Raw genomic sequence first — 16,697 nt, forward strand, 5'->3', positions numbered from 1 at the left:
AAGAAAGCAACAGTGCTCTGGTATTTTTCTCTGTGTCTTTCTATCTGTATCTCTCTCATTAAAGTGAAATAAATTAGGTATTTAAAATATATAAATGAGTAAATGGCTAGGCTAGTGGAGAGGGAAAAAGAAACAGTGAAAGCTTGTTGAACATCACAGTCTTACTTGTGGTTGAAAACTTGTTTTTTATTATAAAGGTTAAAAGTTATTTAATACAATACTTAATTATCTATTTGGGGGAAATGGAGAAATTCGACTTATAGAGGGTTAAAATCACGACCGGTATATATAATAATAAAAGAATATTCAAAGTATGATACTTTACCAACATTCGAGACCTAATTTCTTTAAATGCATCTCTAATAACAATATTTTAATTTATTGTTTATCTTAATAGTATGGAACAACCCCTTTGGTTTGGGCTGCACGAAAGGGTCACTTGGAATGTGTAAAACATTTATTGGCCATGGGAGCTGACGTTGACCAAGAAGGAGCTGTAAGTATCTTTTTTATTATTTATTTTTTAATTTTTATTTATAAAAAAGAAAACACTGACAAAAACCATAGAATAAGAGGGGTACAACTCCACACAATTCCTACCACCAGAACTCCGTATCCCATCCCCTCCTCTGATAGATTTCCTATTCTTTATCCCTCTAGGACTATGGACCCAGGGTTACTGTGGGGTGCAGAAGGTGGAAGGTCTGGCTTCTGTAATTGCTTCCCCGCTGAACATGGGCGTTGTTAGGTCAATCCATACTTCCAGCCTGTCTCTCTCTTTCCCTAGTGGGGAAGGGCTCTGGGGAAGCGGAGCTCCAGGACATATTGGTGGGGTTGTCTGTCCAGGGAAGTCCAGGCTTCTGTAATTAGAGATGTCTTTTCAGTTTTCAGAGAGAGAGAATAGTATGTGCCTAGAAACATTTCTCTATAGTTCTTAAATAATAATTAGAAAAACATGCATTTTCTTGAAAGTATATTTTTGATAATATGTACTATAAGCATATACATTTAAGGGTCTCTTGCTAACAAATTTGAGGAGGCTATAATGAATATCTTTCTGTTACATTCCTATATATTAAGATAATCTCCAAATTAGATAATTTGAAATACTATTAATTATGGGGAAAAGTTACACTTTATTAAAATGCTTTTTCTTAAAAATCTAAAGATAGGCGGCTGGCCGGTAGCGCAGTGGGTTAGCAAAGTCCAAGGACAGGTGCACGGATCCCGGTTTGAGCCCCTGGCTCCCCACCTGCAGTGGGGTCGCTTCATCACTGCAGGTGGTGAAGCAAGTCTGCAGGTGTCTATCTTTCTCTCCCCCTTTCTGTCTTCCCTCCTCTCTTGATTTCTCTGTCCTATCTAACAATAATGACAACAGTGATAATAACAACAATGATAAATAACAAAGGCAACAAAAGGGAAAAAATAGCCTCCAGGAGCAATGGATTCGTGGATAGGCACTATCCTGGAGGCAAAAAAAACCCCAAAAAAACAAAACTAAACTAAAGATAATGTAATTTGGGGAATATTTTTTAGTTTTGACTATTTTTCTTCCCTAATAGATTTTAAAAATTAGAAATCCATGATCAAAACTTAAAAGAAATTAGAATGCAAGCAGTGTTGCAGGTGACTTTTTTTTCCCCTGCACTCTATTTTCCCCTTCTCAAGTTCTGTTTTGTCAAATAAAAATGAAAGAATGAAAGAAAGAGAGAAAAAGAAAGAGAATGAATGGTCACCAGGAACAGTGGATTTGTCATGCATCAAGCCCCAGTGATTAATGTTGCTGGAAAAAGGAAAGAAAGAAAAAAAGATTTGTTTTAATACATCTTACTGACCAATGATTATTAATTCCTTACTGAGCACCTGCTATGTATGTACCTGATCCTATGCCAGATGTGTGGGAAAAACTGGCAAAACTTATTCTTTTCCTCTTGGCTTAAATGACATCTATATGAGAAACAGTCAATATAGACAGTATTATCAAATCTATAGTTACAGTGCAATGAAAGTGAACTCCAAATTGTACGTAACTTCTTGGTACATTATCAACCAGTTCTATCGATTTTTCATGTGGAAGTAGCTGCCAATTGCTAATTTTCAAAGAGTACTTAATATTTTAGTGCTGCGTAGAGATACAGTGTGATTCTTAGATAGCCGTGGAGGTCACTTGCCTCTCTATGCTAGACAGCACAAGTAGATGGTGGCTTCCTTCTGTGATTATTGACCGCCTGTTACTTTAGTATGTGAGAGAATTATGACTTAGGTTTAGGGAATGACCTAACCAAAATATTTTTATAAAGAACTTGTACATGTAAAAGTAAATCAAAATCTTAAGACGCAACTTTATTGCTTTTGGCAATGAATCACATTCTTCTAATTGGTGATTTGCAATTATAAAGTAGATCTGTATTTTTTTTAAAGATTTTATTTATTTTATGAGAAATATGGGGGAGAGAGAAAGAACCAGACATCACTCTGGCACATATGCTGCTGGTGATCAAACTTGGGACCTCATGCTTGAGAGTTCAAAGCTTTATCACTGCGCCACCTCCTGGATCACAGATCTGTATTTTTTTTATTTAAATAATTTATTTATTCATTAGAAAGGAGGAGAGAAAGAATCAGCCATCACTCTGGTACATGTGCTGCTGGAGATTGAACTCAGGACCTCATGCTTGAAAGTCTAGTGCCTTAATCACTGTGCCATCTCCTGGACCACTCACAGATCTGTATTTTTTATTTTTATTTATTTAAATTTTTTAAATAATTTATTTCTTTATTGGGGAATTAATGCTTTACATTTAACAGTAAATACAATAGTTTGTACATGCATAACATTCCCCAGATTTCCATTTAACAATACAACCCCCACTATGTCATTCATCATTTTTCATGGACCTGTATTCTCCCCACCCACCCACCCACCCCAGAGTCTTTTACTTTGGTGTAATACTCCAATTCCATTTCAGGTTCGACTTGTGTTTTCTTTTCTAATCTAGTTTTTCAACTTTGGCCTGAGAGTGAGATCATCCCATATTCATCCTTCTGTTTCTGACTTATTTCACTCAACATGATTTTTTCAAGGTCCATCCAAGATTGGCTGAAAATGGTGAAGTCACCATTTTTTACAGCTGAGTAGTATTCCATTGTGTATATACCACAACTTGCTCAGCCACTCATCTGTTGTTGGACACCTGGGTTGCTTCCAGGTTTTGGCTATTACAAATTGTGCTGCCAAGAACATATGTGTACACAGATCTTTTTGGATGGGTGTGTTGGGTTCCTTAGGATATATCCCCAGGAGGGGAATTGCAGGGTCATAGTGTAACTCCATTTCTAGCCTTCTGAGAGTTCTCCAGACTGTTCTCCACAGAGGTTAGACCAATTTACATTCCCACCAGCAGTGCAGGAGGGTTCCTTTGACCCCACACCCTCTCCAGCATTTGCTGCTGTTACCTTTTCTGATGTATGACATTCTCACAGGAGTGAAGTGATATCTCATTGTTGTCTTGATTTGCATTTCTCTGACAATCAGAGACTTGGAGCATTTTTTCATGTGTTTCTCGGCCTTTTGGATCTCTTCTGTGGTGAATATTCTGTCCAAGTCCTCCCCCCATTTTTGGATGGGGTTATTTGTTGTCTTGTTGAGATTTGCAAGTTCTTTATATATTCTGGTTATTAGCCTCTTGTCTGATGTATGGCATGTAAAGATCTTCTCCCATTCTGTGAGGGGTCTCTTGGTTTGGGTAGTGGTTTCTTTTGCTGTGAAGAAGCTTTTTAATTTGATGTAGTCCCATAGGTTTATACTTGCCTTAGTCTTCCTTGTAATTGGATTCGTTTCATTGAAAATGTCTTTAAAATTTATGCGGAAAAAAGTTCTGCCAATATTTTCCTCTAAGTATCTGATAGTTTGTGGTCTAACATCCAAGTCCTTGATCCACTTGGAATTTACTTTTGTATTTGGTGAAATACAGTGATTCAGTTTCATTCTTCTGCATGTTTCAACCCATTGTTTCCAACACCATTTGTTGAAGAGACTCTGCTTTCCCCATGTAATAGTCTGGGCCCCTTTGTCAAAGATTAGATGTCCATACGTGTGGGGCCTCATTTCTGGGCTCTCAATTCTATTCCACTGGTCAGTGTGTCTGTTCATGTTCCAGTACCAAACAGTTTTGATGACAATGGCCCTATAATACAGTTTGAGATCTGGGAGTGTGATGCCTCCGGTTCTGTTCTTTTTTCTCAAGATTGTTTTGGCAATTATAGGTCTTTTCTGGTTCCAGATAAACATTTGTAGCATTTGTTCTATTCTCCTAAAAAATGTGCTTGGGATCTTGATGGGGATAGCATTAAATTTGTAGATGGCTCTGGGTAATATATTCATTTTGATGATGTTAATTCTTCCAACCCATGAGCATGGAATATCTTTCCACTTCTTTGTGTCTTTTTCAATTTCTTTGAGTAGTGACTCATAATTTTCAGTATACAAGTCTTTCACTTCTTTGGTTAGGTTTACTCCTAGATATTGTTTTTGTTGCTATAGAAAAAGGAACTGATTTCTGGATTTCAATTTCTTCTACCTTATGCCACTGACTTTTGAATGTTAATTTTATAGCCTGACACATTACTGTATTGCCTGATGATTTCCAAAAGCTTCTTGCTGGATTCCTTAGGTTTTTCCATACTATCATGTCATCTGCAAATAAGGAGAGTTTGACTTCTTCTCTTCCAATCTGTATGCCTTTATTCCTTGCTCCTGCCTGACTGCTATGGCAAGAACTTCCAACACTATGTTGAATAGTAATGGTGATAGTGGGCAGCCCTGTCTAGTACCTGATCTGAGGGGAAATGCTTCCAGTTTTTCACCATTAAAGAAACTATGAAAATAGGCGGACTGTAGATAGCATAATGGTTATGCAAACAGACTCTCATGCCTGAGGCTCCTAAGTCCTAGGTTCAAACACAATAGCCCCCAGGCCCCCCCCACCCCCTGCACCACCATAAGCCACAGCTAAACAGTGCTCTGGTTAAAAAAAAGAAGAAAATAAGTGAAGATATGGTTGGTTTGTAGATCATTGTGAAAGAGAAGAGTATATACTTTCACTGAAATATCTGATCTGTTTACTTCAGTTTTTCCTATAGATTGTATTATAAAAATTTGTTTGAAAACTGATTATTTATATTGACACTTATTACCAGAAATTGCTGCCAATATCATTCTACCTGTTTGAAAACATCAGCTTTATGAAAATGCTTCCAGAATTATTACTTTCTTGGGTTTTGTTTTTTTAGAATTCAATGACGGCTCTTATTGTGGCAGTAAAAGGAGGCTATACACAGTCAGTGAAAGAAATTCTGAAGAGGAATCCAAATGTGAATTTAACAGATAAGGATGGAAATACAGCTTTGATGATTGCATCAAAGGAGGGACATACAGAAATTGTGCAGGATCTTCTTGATGCTGGAACATATGTGAATATACCTGATAGGGTAAGTTGCCTATCTAAAATTTGTCTCCTAGTCGTTACATTAATAGAAGGTTAGCTTATTACCTTTCAAGATTCCTCATTCATGATGGAATTTATTTTAAAATAACTTTTATTTCTGTCTTTTGAATGAATAAGTTAAAAACACATCCACTCCTTATGAAGGGCCATTTTATTTATTTTGTCACATAGTATTGTTATTGAAAAATGTCACATGGGGCAGAAGGTAGATAGCATGGTTATGCAAACAGACTCTCATGCCTGAAGCATGACTCTCATCCCAGGTTCAATCCCCCACACCACCATGAGCCAGAGCTGAACAGTGCTCTGAAAGAAAGAAAGAGAGAAAGAAAGAAAGAAAAGAAAGAAAAAGAAAGATCTCGCATGTACTACTAATCTGTTATAGTCCTTGATATATATCTCTTTTATATTCAAGACTGGTAATATCCATTGCCCCAGGACTTTATATGCCAACTTTATACTTTAAATTTTCTAAGTTGTATCTCTTTCTTAGAAGAGTTACTCTCTTATCTTCTCATTTGTTTCCAACTGTACTTGAAATCTCTGTATGAATGTCCAATAGGCATTTCAAATAATACAAAGCAGTTGCTTCTTTGCTTCATCTCAGAACTACTTGCTCTTCAGTCTTCTTCATCACAGTGAGCACAATTCACCCAGTGGTTGAAGCTTCAAATCCTACGTGTTACCACAGTGGCTCTTTTTTTCTGACCTATCATATTTCTTTAGATTATTCCATTCACGCCACCTCCAAAACACACCCTTATTTTTAAATTTTAATTATTTATTTAGTGAAGAGAGAAATCGAGAGGGAAAGAAATAAAGGGGACACACACACACACACACACACACACACACACACACACACACACACACACCCTCTGCAGCACTACTTCACTCTTTGTGAAACCTTCCCTCAGCAGATGGGGACTGAGGGCTTGAACCTGGTTCTTTGTGACATATCATATGCACTCAACCATATGTGCCTCCACTCAGCCCCTCAAAACATCTTTATTTGTCCATATCTTTTCATTTTTACTACAAACTCTCTAGTTCAAGCCACCATCCTTATTGTTATAGCTGTAGCTTGTAACTAAAAGGTTCTCCTGTTTATAATTTATTATCCATATTTTTCTCTGAATGAGCTTTAAAACCTTACATTTCATGCATATTTTTTCTTTAAAGTCATCTGAGGATTCCTCTTGCACATAGCATGTTACTTACTTTTTAAAATTTTTTTTTAATTTTAATATTACAGAATTACATGTCAACAGGGATTTGAATCCACACCATTCCACCACCAGAGTTCTGAATCTTCACTCTCCCCACTGCAGTCCACCACAGTTCCCCCTAAAGTTTTAGACATGGGCCAACCATCTTCTCTACAACTATCTGTCCACATTTACACTTAGTTGCCCCTTCTTTTTCTGATTCAGTCCTCTCTTCCCCTCTAAGCCACTCATAACCTCATAGCTATCTCCATATGTCCCTCTCCTTGTCCTTCTCTCTCTCTGGGTGCTGATGGAACTGGAGTGCAGAGTTCTCTAATCTTCATTCTATCACTTCTCCCCTGCTGGGAAGATGGATCAAGGTTGTTTATAGGGAGCAGAAGGTGGCTTCTGTAGCTGCTTCTCTGGTGAGCATGGGCATTAACAGGTTGATCCATACCCCCAGCCTGTTTCTGTCTCTCCCTAGTGGACCAGAGCTCTGGAGAGGTGGGGGTCCAGGACACATTGGTGAGGTCGTCTGCCCAGAGAAGTCGGGGTGGAGTCATGGTTGCATCTATAACATGGTGTCTGGAAGGTGGCATGACCTAAGTTGAGACAAGATGGTTAATGAACAGGAACCAGAAAGTAGGATCAGAGCAGATGAGATTGGGAATTTTAGGGTAGAAGAAAGCTAAGAGAACCATTTTAGGCATGTTCCTGGGGGTATACAACTATAATAGTTTTGCTTGAGTTTGGTAGCTAGCCTGAGGTTAGATGAGAATATTGTCTGAGAGAATGGTGTCAGAGTAGATAAAAGGGCTAGAAATTTGAATTAGGGAGTAGCTCTCATTCTTACCAAAAAAAAAATCTGTGGCTAAAATTACCTATTTACCTTTATCCACCTGCTTCAGGGCCTATATGTAAATCACATAAATGCATATTTATTGTTAGCACCAGAGCCTGTGTAACCTCCAAGTCCTGTAGGTCTGATCTTCCCCCCCCCTTTTTTTTTAATTTCTTTATTGGGGAATTAATGTTTTACATTCCACAGTAAATACAATAGTTTGTACATGCATAACTTTTCCCAGTTTTCCATATAGCAACCATATAATACAACCTCCACTAGGTCCTCTGTCATCCTTTTTGGACCTGTATTCTTCCCCCTGCCCCCCCCCATTGGTCCTATCTTGGTCACATATGAGGAACATTGCAGGCTGCACTCATTTCAGGACCAGTCATTTTCTAGTGGCAGGGCAGGATACCCCCAGCATCCCTTCAGAAACCTATCCCTACCATCATTGCGTTATGGTAGAGCCAAGGTCCTGGGAGGGTCCACAAGATGCTGTTCCTTAGGGAAGCAATCAGTGGTAGTGGAGAGGGACCCTTTAGAGGTCCAGGCCCATCATATATGTATGGGAATCCAAGGATTCCCTAACTAGGGCCCCAGATGATCAGGTGGTGTGGTATTGACCAAACAGACCATTATTAAGTGGGCCTGTCACTTGCCCTTAACCAACTTTTGTAGTCCTTCCTTTATCTGATTATCTTAGATTTTTCTCTCAGTTGTTTAGGCATGGAGTATCATTTGTTCAGCCCTGCCAGAGTTAGGTTTTAGGGATCTGTCTTCTTTGGGCCTTTCTGCTAGGCTGTCCTGCTAATTTGGTCTAAATCCAGTCACTTACAGAATTTATGATGCCTTCTTTAGGCACTTTAACCATTATTGAGCACTTTGAGTTATATAATTGCCCCTTGTTTATGGATACCTGTACACCTGTATCCAGTACCCTAAACCCTAGCCTAATCTGGTGTCTGTTGCTTAGTTAAATGACATGCCATCTAACTTGGATGTAAGTAGTCCCATTTATTAGGAAAGGTCTCACCAGATTTGAAGAGTTAAAAGGTTGACTTCTCAGGCTGGTATCTCTGGTTACAGTCCCGAGTAAGATTTTGATAGCAGCAGAATGTGGGATGGCAGCACCAGTAGCGATTTTGTTGAAGTCGACAAAGTTGGTATGGCAGTAAGGAATCATAGAGAAGGAATTTCAAGAAGTATGGGCATATCCTAGAGGTACCAGGACTAGGAGAAATGTGGGTTTTAAAGAGAATGCGAGGGTTTTCTTATAGTCTTAGAGTTAAAATATCAATAATTAGTTATTATAGCCAAGTTAGTTGGGGGGGTTAGTATCTATATTAATATACTTGACTTCACTATGCTTTGAATCCTTTTAGCATGTTACTTTCTAGTTTATAAACACTATGTGATCCTGTTCTTGATTAACCGTTCTCATTTTTGTACTACTTTCCTCCCTGACTGAATAGGTTCTAGCCTTATTTATTTTTTTTAATTAATCAATTTATTTATTTAAGAAAGGAGACATTAACAAAATCATAGGATGGGGGTGGTACAAATCCACACAATTCCTGCCACCCAATCTCCATATCCCATCCCCTCCCCAATAGCTTTCCCATTCTCTATCCCTCTGAGAGCATGGGCCCAGGGTCATTGAGGGTTGCAGAAGGTGGGAGGTCTGGCTTCTGTAATTGCTTCCCCGCTGAACATGGGCGTTGACTGATTGATCCATACTCCCAGTCTGCTTCTCTCTTTCCCTAGAAAGGTAAGTCTCTGGGGAAGCTGAGCTCCAGGACACATTGGTGGGGTCTTCAGTCCAGGGAAGCCTGGCTAGCATCCTGATGGCATCTGGAACCTGGTGGCTGAAAAGAGAGTTAACATACAAAGCCAAACAAATTGTTGAAGAGTCATGGACCCAAAGGTTGGAATAGTGGAGATGAAGTGTTGGGGGGTACTTACTGCAAACTCTAGTGTACTACTGCTTTCAGGTATATATTTGCCCTAGTTTGTGGATACCTGTGAACATATGCTCTATCTCCTGGAACCTGATCTATATCTAGGTTTTGGGACTTTGTTAGGAAGTGAACCACCTGGGAGGGAATTAGAGAATACTATGAAAGGAAAGGTCTCACCCAAGTGATGAAGCTGAAGGGTTGTCGTTCCACACCTGAAGTCTCTGGACACAGTCTGAAGTGAAGCACGCTGGGGTGGCACTCGTTGCATTGATTAGGTTGCAATCAGCGGATGCAATATTATTTGATAAGAATTGGGAGAAGCATACGGGAAAGTGGGCCCTACCCTAGGGTCCCAGGACTGGGGGAAGTTTAGGCTCTATAGTGGAAATGTGAGGTTCCTACTGTCTTAAGGTTCGAGAAGACAGTGGATAGTTACTGTTATCATCACATTATTTGGTGATTGGGTTAGCTTTGAAAAGTCCCTTTGTTAGACATACAATTTTTCCCCCTCTCATATTAATTAAATAGTGATTTATATTACTACAATTTAATAGGTGTGTACATAAACACCATTCCCATCACCAAAAGATTGTGTCCCATCCCACCCACCACCCCACCCCACCCCCTGCTGGCCCAGGAAGCCGCATGTCCACCTCCCGCTCACCACAGGGTTTTTACTTTGATGCCCTACTTTCAATTTAGTCAGATCCTGCCTTTAGTTTCCCTTTCTGATCTTTCTCAACTTCTGTTGATGAGTGGGATCATCCCATACTCATGTTTATCTTTCTGACTTAGCTCACTTAACATAATTCCTTCTAGCTCTGACCAAGATGGGTCAGAGAAGTTGAGTTCATTGTTCTTAGTAGCTGCATAGTATTCCATTGTGTATATATAACACAGCTTTCTCAGCCATTCATCTGTTGTTGGGCACCTGGGTTGCTTTCAGGTTTTAGCTATTATGAATTGTGCTGCTATGAACATAGGAGTACACACTTCTTTTTGGTTGGGTGTTATGGAGTCCTTGGGGTAGATCCCCAGGAGAGGAATTACTGGATCATATGGAAGGTCCATGTCTAGCCTTGTGAGAGTTCTCCAGACTGCTCTCCACAGAGGCTGTACCAATTTACATTCCCACCAGCAGTGCAAAAGGCTGTCGCCACAGCCTCTCCAGCATTTGTTGCTGCTGTCCTTTTTGATGTATGTCATTCTTACAGGAGTGAGGTGGTATTTCAATGTTGTCTTAATTTGCATTTCTCTGACAATCAGTGACCTAGAGCAGTTTTTCATATGTTTGTTAGCCTTTTGGATCTCTTCTGGAGTGAATGTTCTTTTCATATCCTCGGCCCGTTTATGGATGGGGTCATTTGCTTTTTTTGGTGCTAAGTTTGCTGAGCTCTTTGTATATTTTGGTGATTAGTCTCTTGTCTGATGTATGGCATGTAAAGATCTTCTCCCATTCTGTGAGGGGTCTCTTTGTTTGTGTGATAGTTTCTTTGGCTGTGCAGAAGCTTTTCAATTTGATATAGTCCCATTTGTTTGTTTCTGCTTTAGTCTTCCTTGCATTTGGGTTTGTTTCATCAACGATGTCCTTGAGGTTTAGGTGGGAAAGTGTTTTACCAATGTTTTCCTCTAAGTACTTGATTGTTTCTGGTCTAACATCCAGGTCTTTAATCCATTTGGAGTTGATTTTTTGTTTCTGGTGAGATAAAGTGGTTCAGTTTCATTCTTCTGCATGTTACAACCCAGTTTTCCCAGCACCATTTATTGAAGATAGCCTCCTTCTTCCATTTAATACTTTGGGCCCCCTTATCAAAGATTAGATGTCCATAGGTGTGGAGGTTTAGTTCTGGGCGTGGGGGTTTAGATCTGGGCTTTCAATTCTGTTCCACTGGTCTGTGTGCCTATTTTTGTTCAGTACCATGCTGTTTTGATTATGATGGCTTTATAGTAAAGTTTGAGGTCTGGGAGTGTGATGCCTCCTTTTCTGTTTCTTTTCCTCAAGATGGTTTTGGCAATTCTAGGTGTTTTCTGGTTCCAGATAAATGAATGTAGTTTTTGTTCTATTCTCTTAAAGAAGTTTGGTGGAACTTTGATGGGTACCACATTAAATGGGTATATTGTTCTGGGGAGAATATTCATTTTGATGATATTTATTCTTCCGATCCATGAGCCTTATAACTTTCTTTCCCTTTCTTTCATGACTACAGCAGTCGTACTATCTTGGGACCTGTGTACCAGCTATGCTCTGTTTGGAATGCAGATCTTCATGTGATGGCTTCTTCTTGCCATTCTAATCTCAACTTAAATCTTATTCTGCTGAAAGATTTTCTCTAACTACTCAAGAGTAGTTACGTTGTTACTTTCTATCATGCCACATTTGTCTAATTCTAATGTGTTTATCATGTATTACTTAGTCTCTTTTAGCATATAAATTCCCTCATCTTGTTTCTCGGTGCCTAAAACATAGTAAGCAGTAGAATGGTTACAGTATTTTATTGATTTACTAGTCTGAGCCCACATGAATGCTAATATTCTCAACTGAAATTTGACTTGGCCCTGTTTCCCTTATTTGAGAGGGAAGAGGAAAAAGGGAGTACACCTAAAAGTTATAATAAGTGTAGGTGTGACTTAGAAAGAAAATTAAAGTGGAATCCTAAAAGTAAATAAAAATCAACATCAGCTTCCACATGCGGTCATCCACCTTTGCCCAGATGGCCTACATGCTTTTCTTATGAGTACCTTTTCATTTTCCTGAACAAGACTTTAAAATATCAGAGTAACTAAAAACCCTGTGAGGAATAATTAGATGGAATTAGGCCTTTAACAATGGAATAAAAATAACTTATTTGAATCTTATAAATACAAAAGAATAAGAGGAGGAGGAGGATGAAGAAGAAGTCATGAGACATACACTCTGTGAAGTACTACTTAGCAGTTAAAAAGATTAGATTGTGTCCTTTGGGACAAAATGGTTGGAACTATGGTGATTATGCTTAGTGAAGTAAGTGGTGGAAGTGGTATAGAATTATACCCTGAATAGTCTTATAATCACTAATAAAATATAATAAATAAAATGAATTTTAGTTTCTACTTTTAATGTAGTAGTTAAGATACAGTATCTTAGGGCTAAACATAACAATCCTTAAGGACCTGCATCTTGCTTTGTAGTCCCTTGTGCTAATTTAAGATTGAAATGAGCCACAGCTCCTGGATTTACCCAACCCAAATATAATGAAGTGATTCATAACTTAGTTGTAAATTATAAAAATATTTGTAGCCATTGTTAAAATAGCCATTTCTAGTATTTGAAGTAATGAGAAGATATAATTAATAATGATTCTTGCTTGGTCAGTATAATGTCAGGTAAAGACATATCTTATGAGGTAGTGAACTTTAAAGTAGTCTTGGCCTAGGGAGTGATTAGCATTCTTTACTCTTGACTTGTAATGTCACTTGAATATTGATATTGTTCTGAAAATCATCTGTCTCTCTGAAGTACTGTTTTATATATACTTATGACTTTGAATTTAACTCTCTGTTTTGGAGTTCATGACTTTCCTTATACACTCCTAGGGACTATATTGTGTAATCTCCAAATGTTCTTCTGGTCCATTTAACAGCTTCTGTGTCATTTTACTTAATAAGAGGGTAGCTCCAAAGAGAATGACTTCTGATCCTGGGTGAAATGTCCTTTTAAACCTTTGTTGTGAAATTTCAGAGTTTTCCTTTTGAGATGTAAACTCCTGTTTCTCTTATTCTCAAGGATAGTAATAACATGTTTTCATATTAGTTTACTAAAAATGTGCTCTTATTAAAAAACACTCTTTTTATAAGAAAATTTCAAAATAAAGTTTATGATGTTAAAAAATGATTGACATAACTTCAAAGCAGCATATACTTTTTAAAAAAGTACTTTATTAATTTATTATCTATTGGATAGAGACAGAAATTGAAAAGGAAGGGTGAGATAGAGATAGGTAGATAGAGAGAGACCTGCAGCACTAACCACTCATGAAGCTTCCTCCCCTGGAGGTGGGGACTGGGGCTTGAACCTGCATCCTTGAGCATTGTAACATTGTGTGCTCAACCAGGCACACTACCATCTGACCCCAAAATTGTATATTCGTTCTCATCATCAATTTGTCTTTTGTTTTTGTCTTTCTAGAGTGGTGATACCGTATTGATTGGTGCTGTCAGAGGAGGTCACGTGGAAATTGTTCGAGCACTTCTTCAAAAATATGCTGATATAGACATTAGAGGACAGGTATGTATGATTGTAGTGCCATTGTTATCTTTGAGTATAATCCTTCTGTATATGAACTGATCTGAATGTCTTTTTTTTTGAGATTTATTTAATGGCTGCTTGTATTATTAAGTCTCATTGCCATTTAACCATTTAAATTTTCTGCATTATGTTAAGTCAAACTTACATAGAAGTAAATAAAAAAATTAATTTTTTCAAATACACTTCCCTCACTAATGTATAACTATATTCAATCCTAAAATGAGTAGCTTGTGTCACTGAGAAGATGATGGCACTTTGAGTGTAGGTGACCTTCCTTCCTACTTCCCTCCCTTCATTCTGTTTTGCCTTCTTCATTCACATATATTTAAAAGAATATAAGAGTGTTCCTCCACTCTTATATTCTTTTAAACTTTTTCTCCATTCTGTTTGGCTTTACTAGGACCCTTACTTATTATAAAGGCTTTGCTTAAGGCAATGGCTCACAGACCTATAAGACTTAATTTTGAGTAAAAGTAACTCCCTAAAGTTATGAATTTATCCAATACTTCATGAACATTAGACTTAAAAGAATCTGTATTTTTAAAAATACATCTTTTTTTCATTTTTAAAAAATAATTTATTAATTTATTCATGAGAAAGATAAGAGAGAAAGAAGCAGATATCACTCTGGTATTTGTGCTGCCGGGGATTGAATTCAGGACCTCATGGTTGAGAATCTAGTCCTTTATCCAGTGTTCCACCTCCTGTACCACAGCCCATTTTATTTTATTTTATTTTTTTACCAGAGCACTGATCAGCTCTGGTTTACGGTGGTGCAGGGGATTGAACCTGGGACTTCGAATCCTCAGGCATGACAGTCTGTTTGCATAACCATTATGCTATCTACCCCTGCCCCAGCCCATCTTATTTTTTAACAGTTTACATTTCTACTCACTTTTTCTTATATTTAGTTTATATCCAAATCCATTCAAAATATCAAGGTGATTGATACTATGCAAAATGCTATGAGGGGTCCTAAGCAATACATATTTTAGTAGGGCAGTGTTTGTTTTGTTAACATTTTCTTTCATGTTTTAAAAAGTGTTGCTACTTTTGGTAAAAGATAATATACAATTCAATATTAAATGCTCACCTTAAGGTGGGAATGAAAAACACTATGGAAGATTTTGAGAGAAGGGGAAATTTATTTATTTTTTTAAAAAATATTTTTTATTCTTTTTTTTTAAACTTTATTTATTATTGGATAGAGACAGAGAGAAATTGAGGGGAAGGGAAGATAGAGATGGAGAGAGACAGAGAGACACCTACAGCCCTGCTTCACCACTTGTGAAGCTTTCCCCCTGCAGGTGGGACCAGGGACTTGAAATGGGTCCTTGCACACTGTAGTGTGTGCACTTACCCAGGTTCACCACCGCCTGGCCCCAGAAGGGGCAATTTAAACTAAGCTTGAAAGATGAGTTGAATATAGATAGGTAGAATATAAGAGTACTGGATATTTTAGGCAAAGATAGTACAACAGTGGAATGAAAAAAAATTTTTTAAAAGCAGGGAAATGAAAGAAATAACTTGTTAGTGGAGAAGTAAGGCTTGTGGGAGGATAGGATGGGAGATTAATGTGAAAACGTTTGCGTGCCAGCTACGGCAGTTGAGACACTAGCATTTTTGAGATTGAGAATTGAGGAAGTTTTGGTATAGGAAACTTAATATGACAGTAGTAGAAATATATTTGTTACTTTTTGTTCTAAAGTATTTCAGCTAAAAGACCACTGAATGGCCTGTTTAGACTTTTATTCCTTTGTACTTATTTTCTCCTCTTTTAATCAGTTTTTTCCCCTAGCTCTGCTTTCAAGATCAATGTGCATCTATTTTTGGGTTTTGAATTAGACAAGATTTTTTTTATTCTTAATTCTTAAATCTTAATTTCAATTAAATTTAATTTTGTTGAACCAGGGTCCCAGGCATGCACAGTTTCACTGCTCTGGGCCACCTTGTCACTCAATAGAGAGGCACAGGAAAGGAGAGAGACTATAGCTTCCTCTGTTGCCATAGCACCTCCCATGTGGTACCAAGGTTGGAAACTGGACCTCATGCATGGCAATGTAGATACCTGACACCTGGCGAGTTGTCTGTGTGTCTTGAGCTCAGTACGAGTTTATAGGGTCTGATCTAGATCACTTTCTGTGGGCTAGAGATGAAGAAAACTAACATTGATCAAGGCTATTCACATAACTTCTGTATAGTATAATCTCATGTACAATCTTTTGAAAAGATTGGGCATATGAAAAGTCAAGGATCAGAATGTGTGACTTGTCAAAGGACACAGAGTTAAGGTACTAATGACTTCTAGATCAGTGCTCCCCTCTGAAATCTGATTGCATTACAGGCACATAGCTTCCTTTTCAACTATGTGTGCTTGCTACTTTCCAAGCCAAGTTAGAAGTTCTCCTGAACTTCATTCATAAATCATTTTTCTAAAGTAAATCTGAGGTAGGATAAGGATTAGTGGAGCTCCAGTGGCGCTAATCGGTTAGCGTGCGGTACTTATACAGGATAAAGATTAGTATCTTTTCCCACCATGAGCCCTTTGGTAAGATCTATTAATGCTTTTGAGTAGACATTTAACACTGATATTTTGTATTTACAAGTAGCAGCTTTTTATATTTTATTTTGTATTAAATAAAATGATTGCTATTTTTCCCCCTCTACAGGACAATAAAACTGCTTTATATTGGGCAGTTGAGAAAGGAAATGCAACAATGGTGAGAGACATCTTACAGTGTAATCCGGACACTGAAATATGCACAAAGGTACAAATGACATTTCTGTTTGTTGTTGTTGCCACTAAGGTTATTGTTGAGGCTCAGTGCCTGCACATTGAATTGACTGCTTCTTGGGGCCATTTTCTCCACCCTGCCTCCCCTTTGTTTGGTAGGG

At 38.0% G+C, this 16,697-nt stretch overlaps 1 protein-coding gene across 9 annotated transcripts in view; it reads left to right on the forward strand.

Moving 5' to 3' along the window:
• KIDINS220 (kinase D interacting substrate 220) overlaps window positions 1–16,697 on the forward strand; it is a 129,256-nt gene that overhangs the window by 26,108 nt on the left and 86,451 nt on the right. For all 9 annotated transcript variants that reach the window (XM_060187026.1, XM_016187766.2, XM_060187023.1 and 6 more), the window contains exons 6-9: window positions 398–496; window positions 5,293–5,490; window positions 13,683–13,781; window positions 16,472–16,570. In XM_060187026.1, coding sequence (XP_060043009.1) covers window positions 398–496; window positions 5,293–5,490; window positions 13,683–13,781; window positions 16,472–16,570 — 495 coding nt within the window. The remainder of the gene's footprint in view (window positions 1–397; window positions 497–5,292; window positions 5,491–13,682; window positions 13,782–16,471; window positions 16,571–16,697) is intronic.

Source organism: Erinaceus europaeus, chromosome 3 (genome assembly GCF_950295315.1).
Source record: "Erinaceus europaeus chromosome 3, mEriEur2.1, whole genome shotgun sequence".
NCBI classification, from domain to species: domain Eukaryota; kingdom Metazoa; phylum Chordata; class Mammalia; order Eulipotyphla; family Erinaceidae; genus Erinaceus; species Erinaceus europaeus.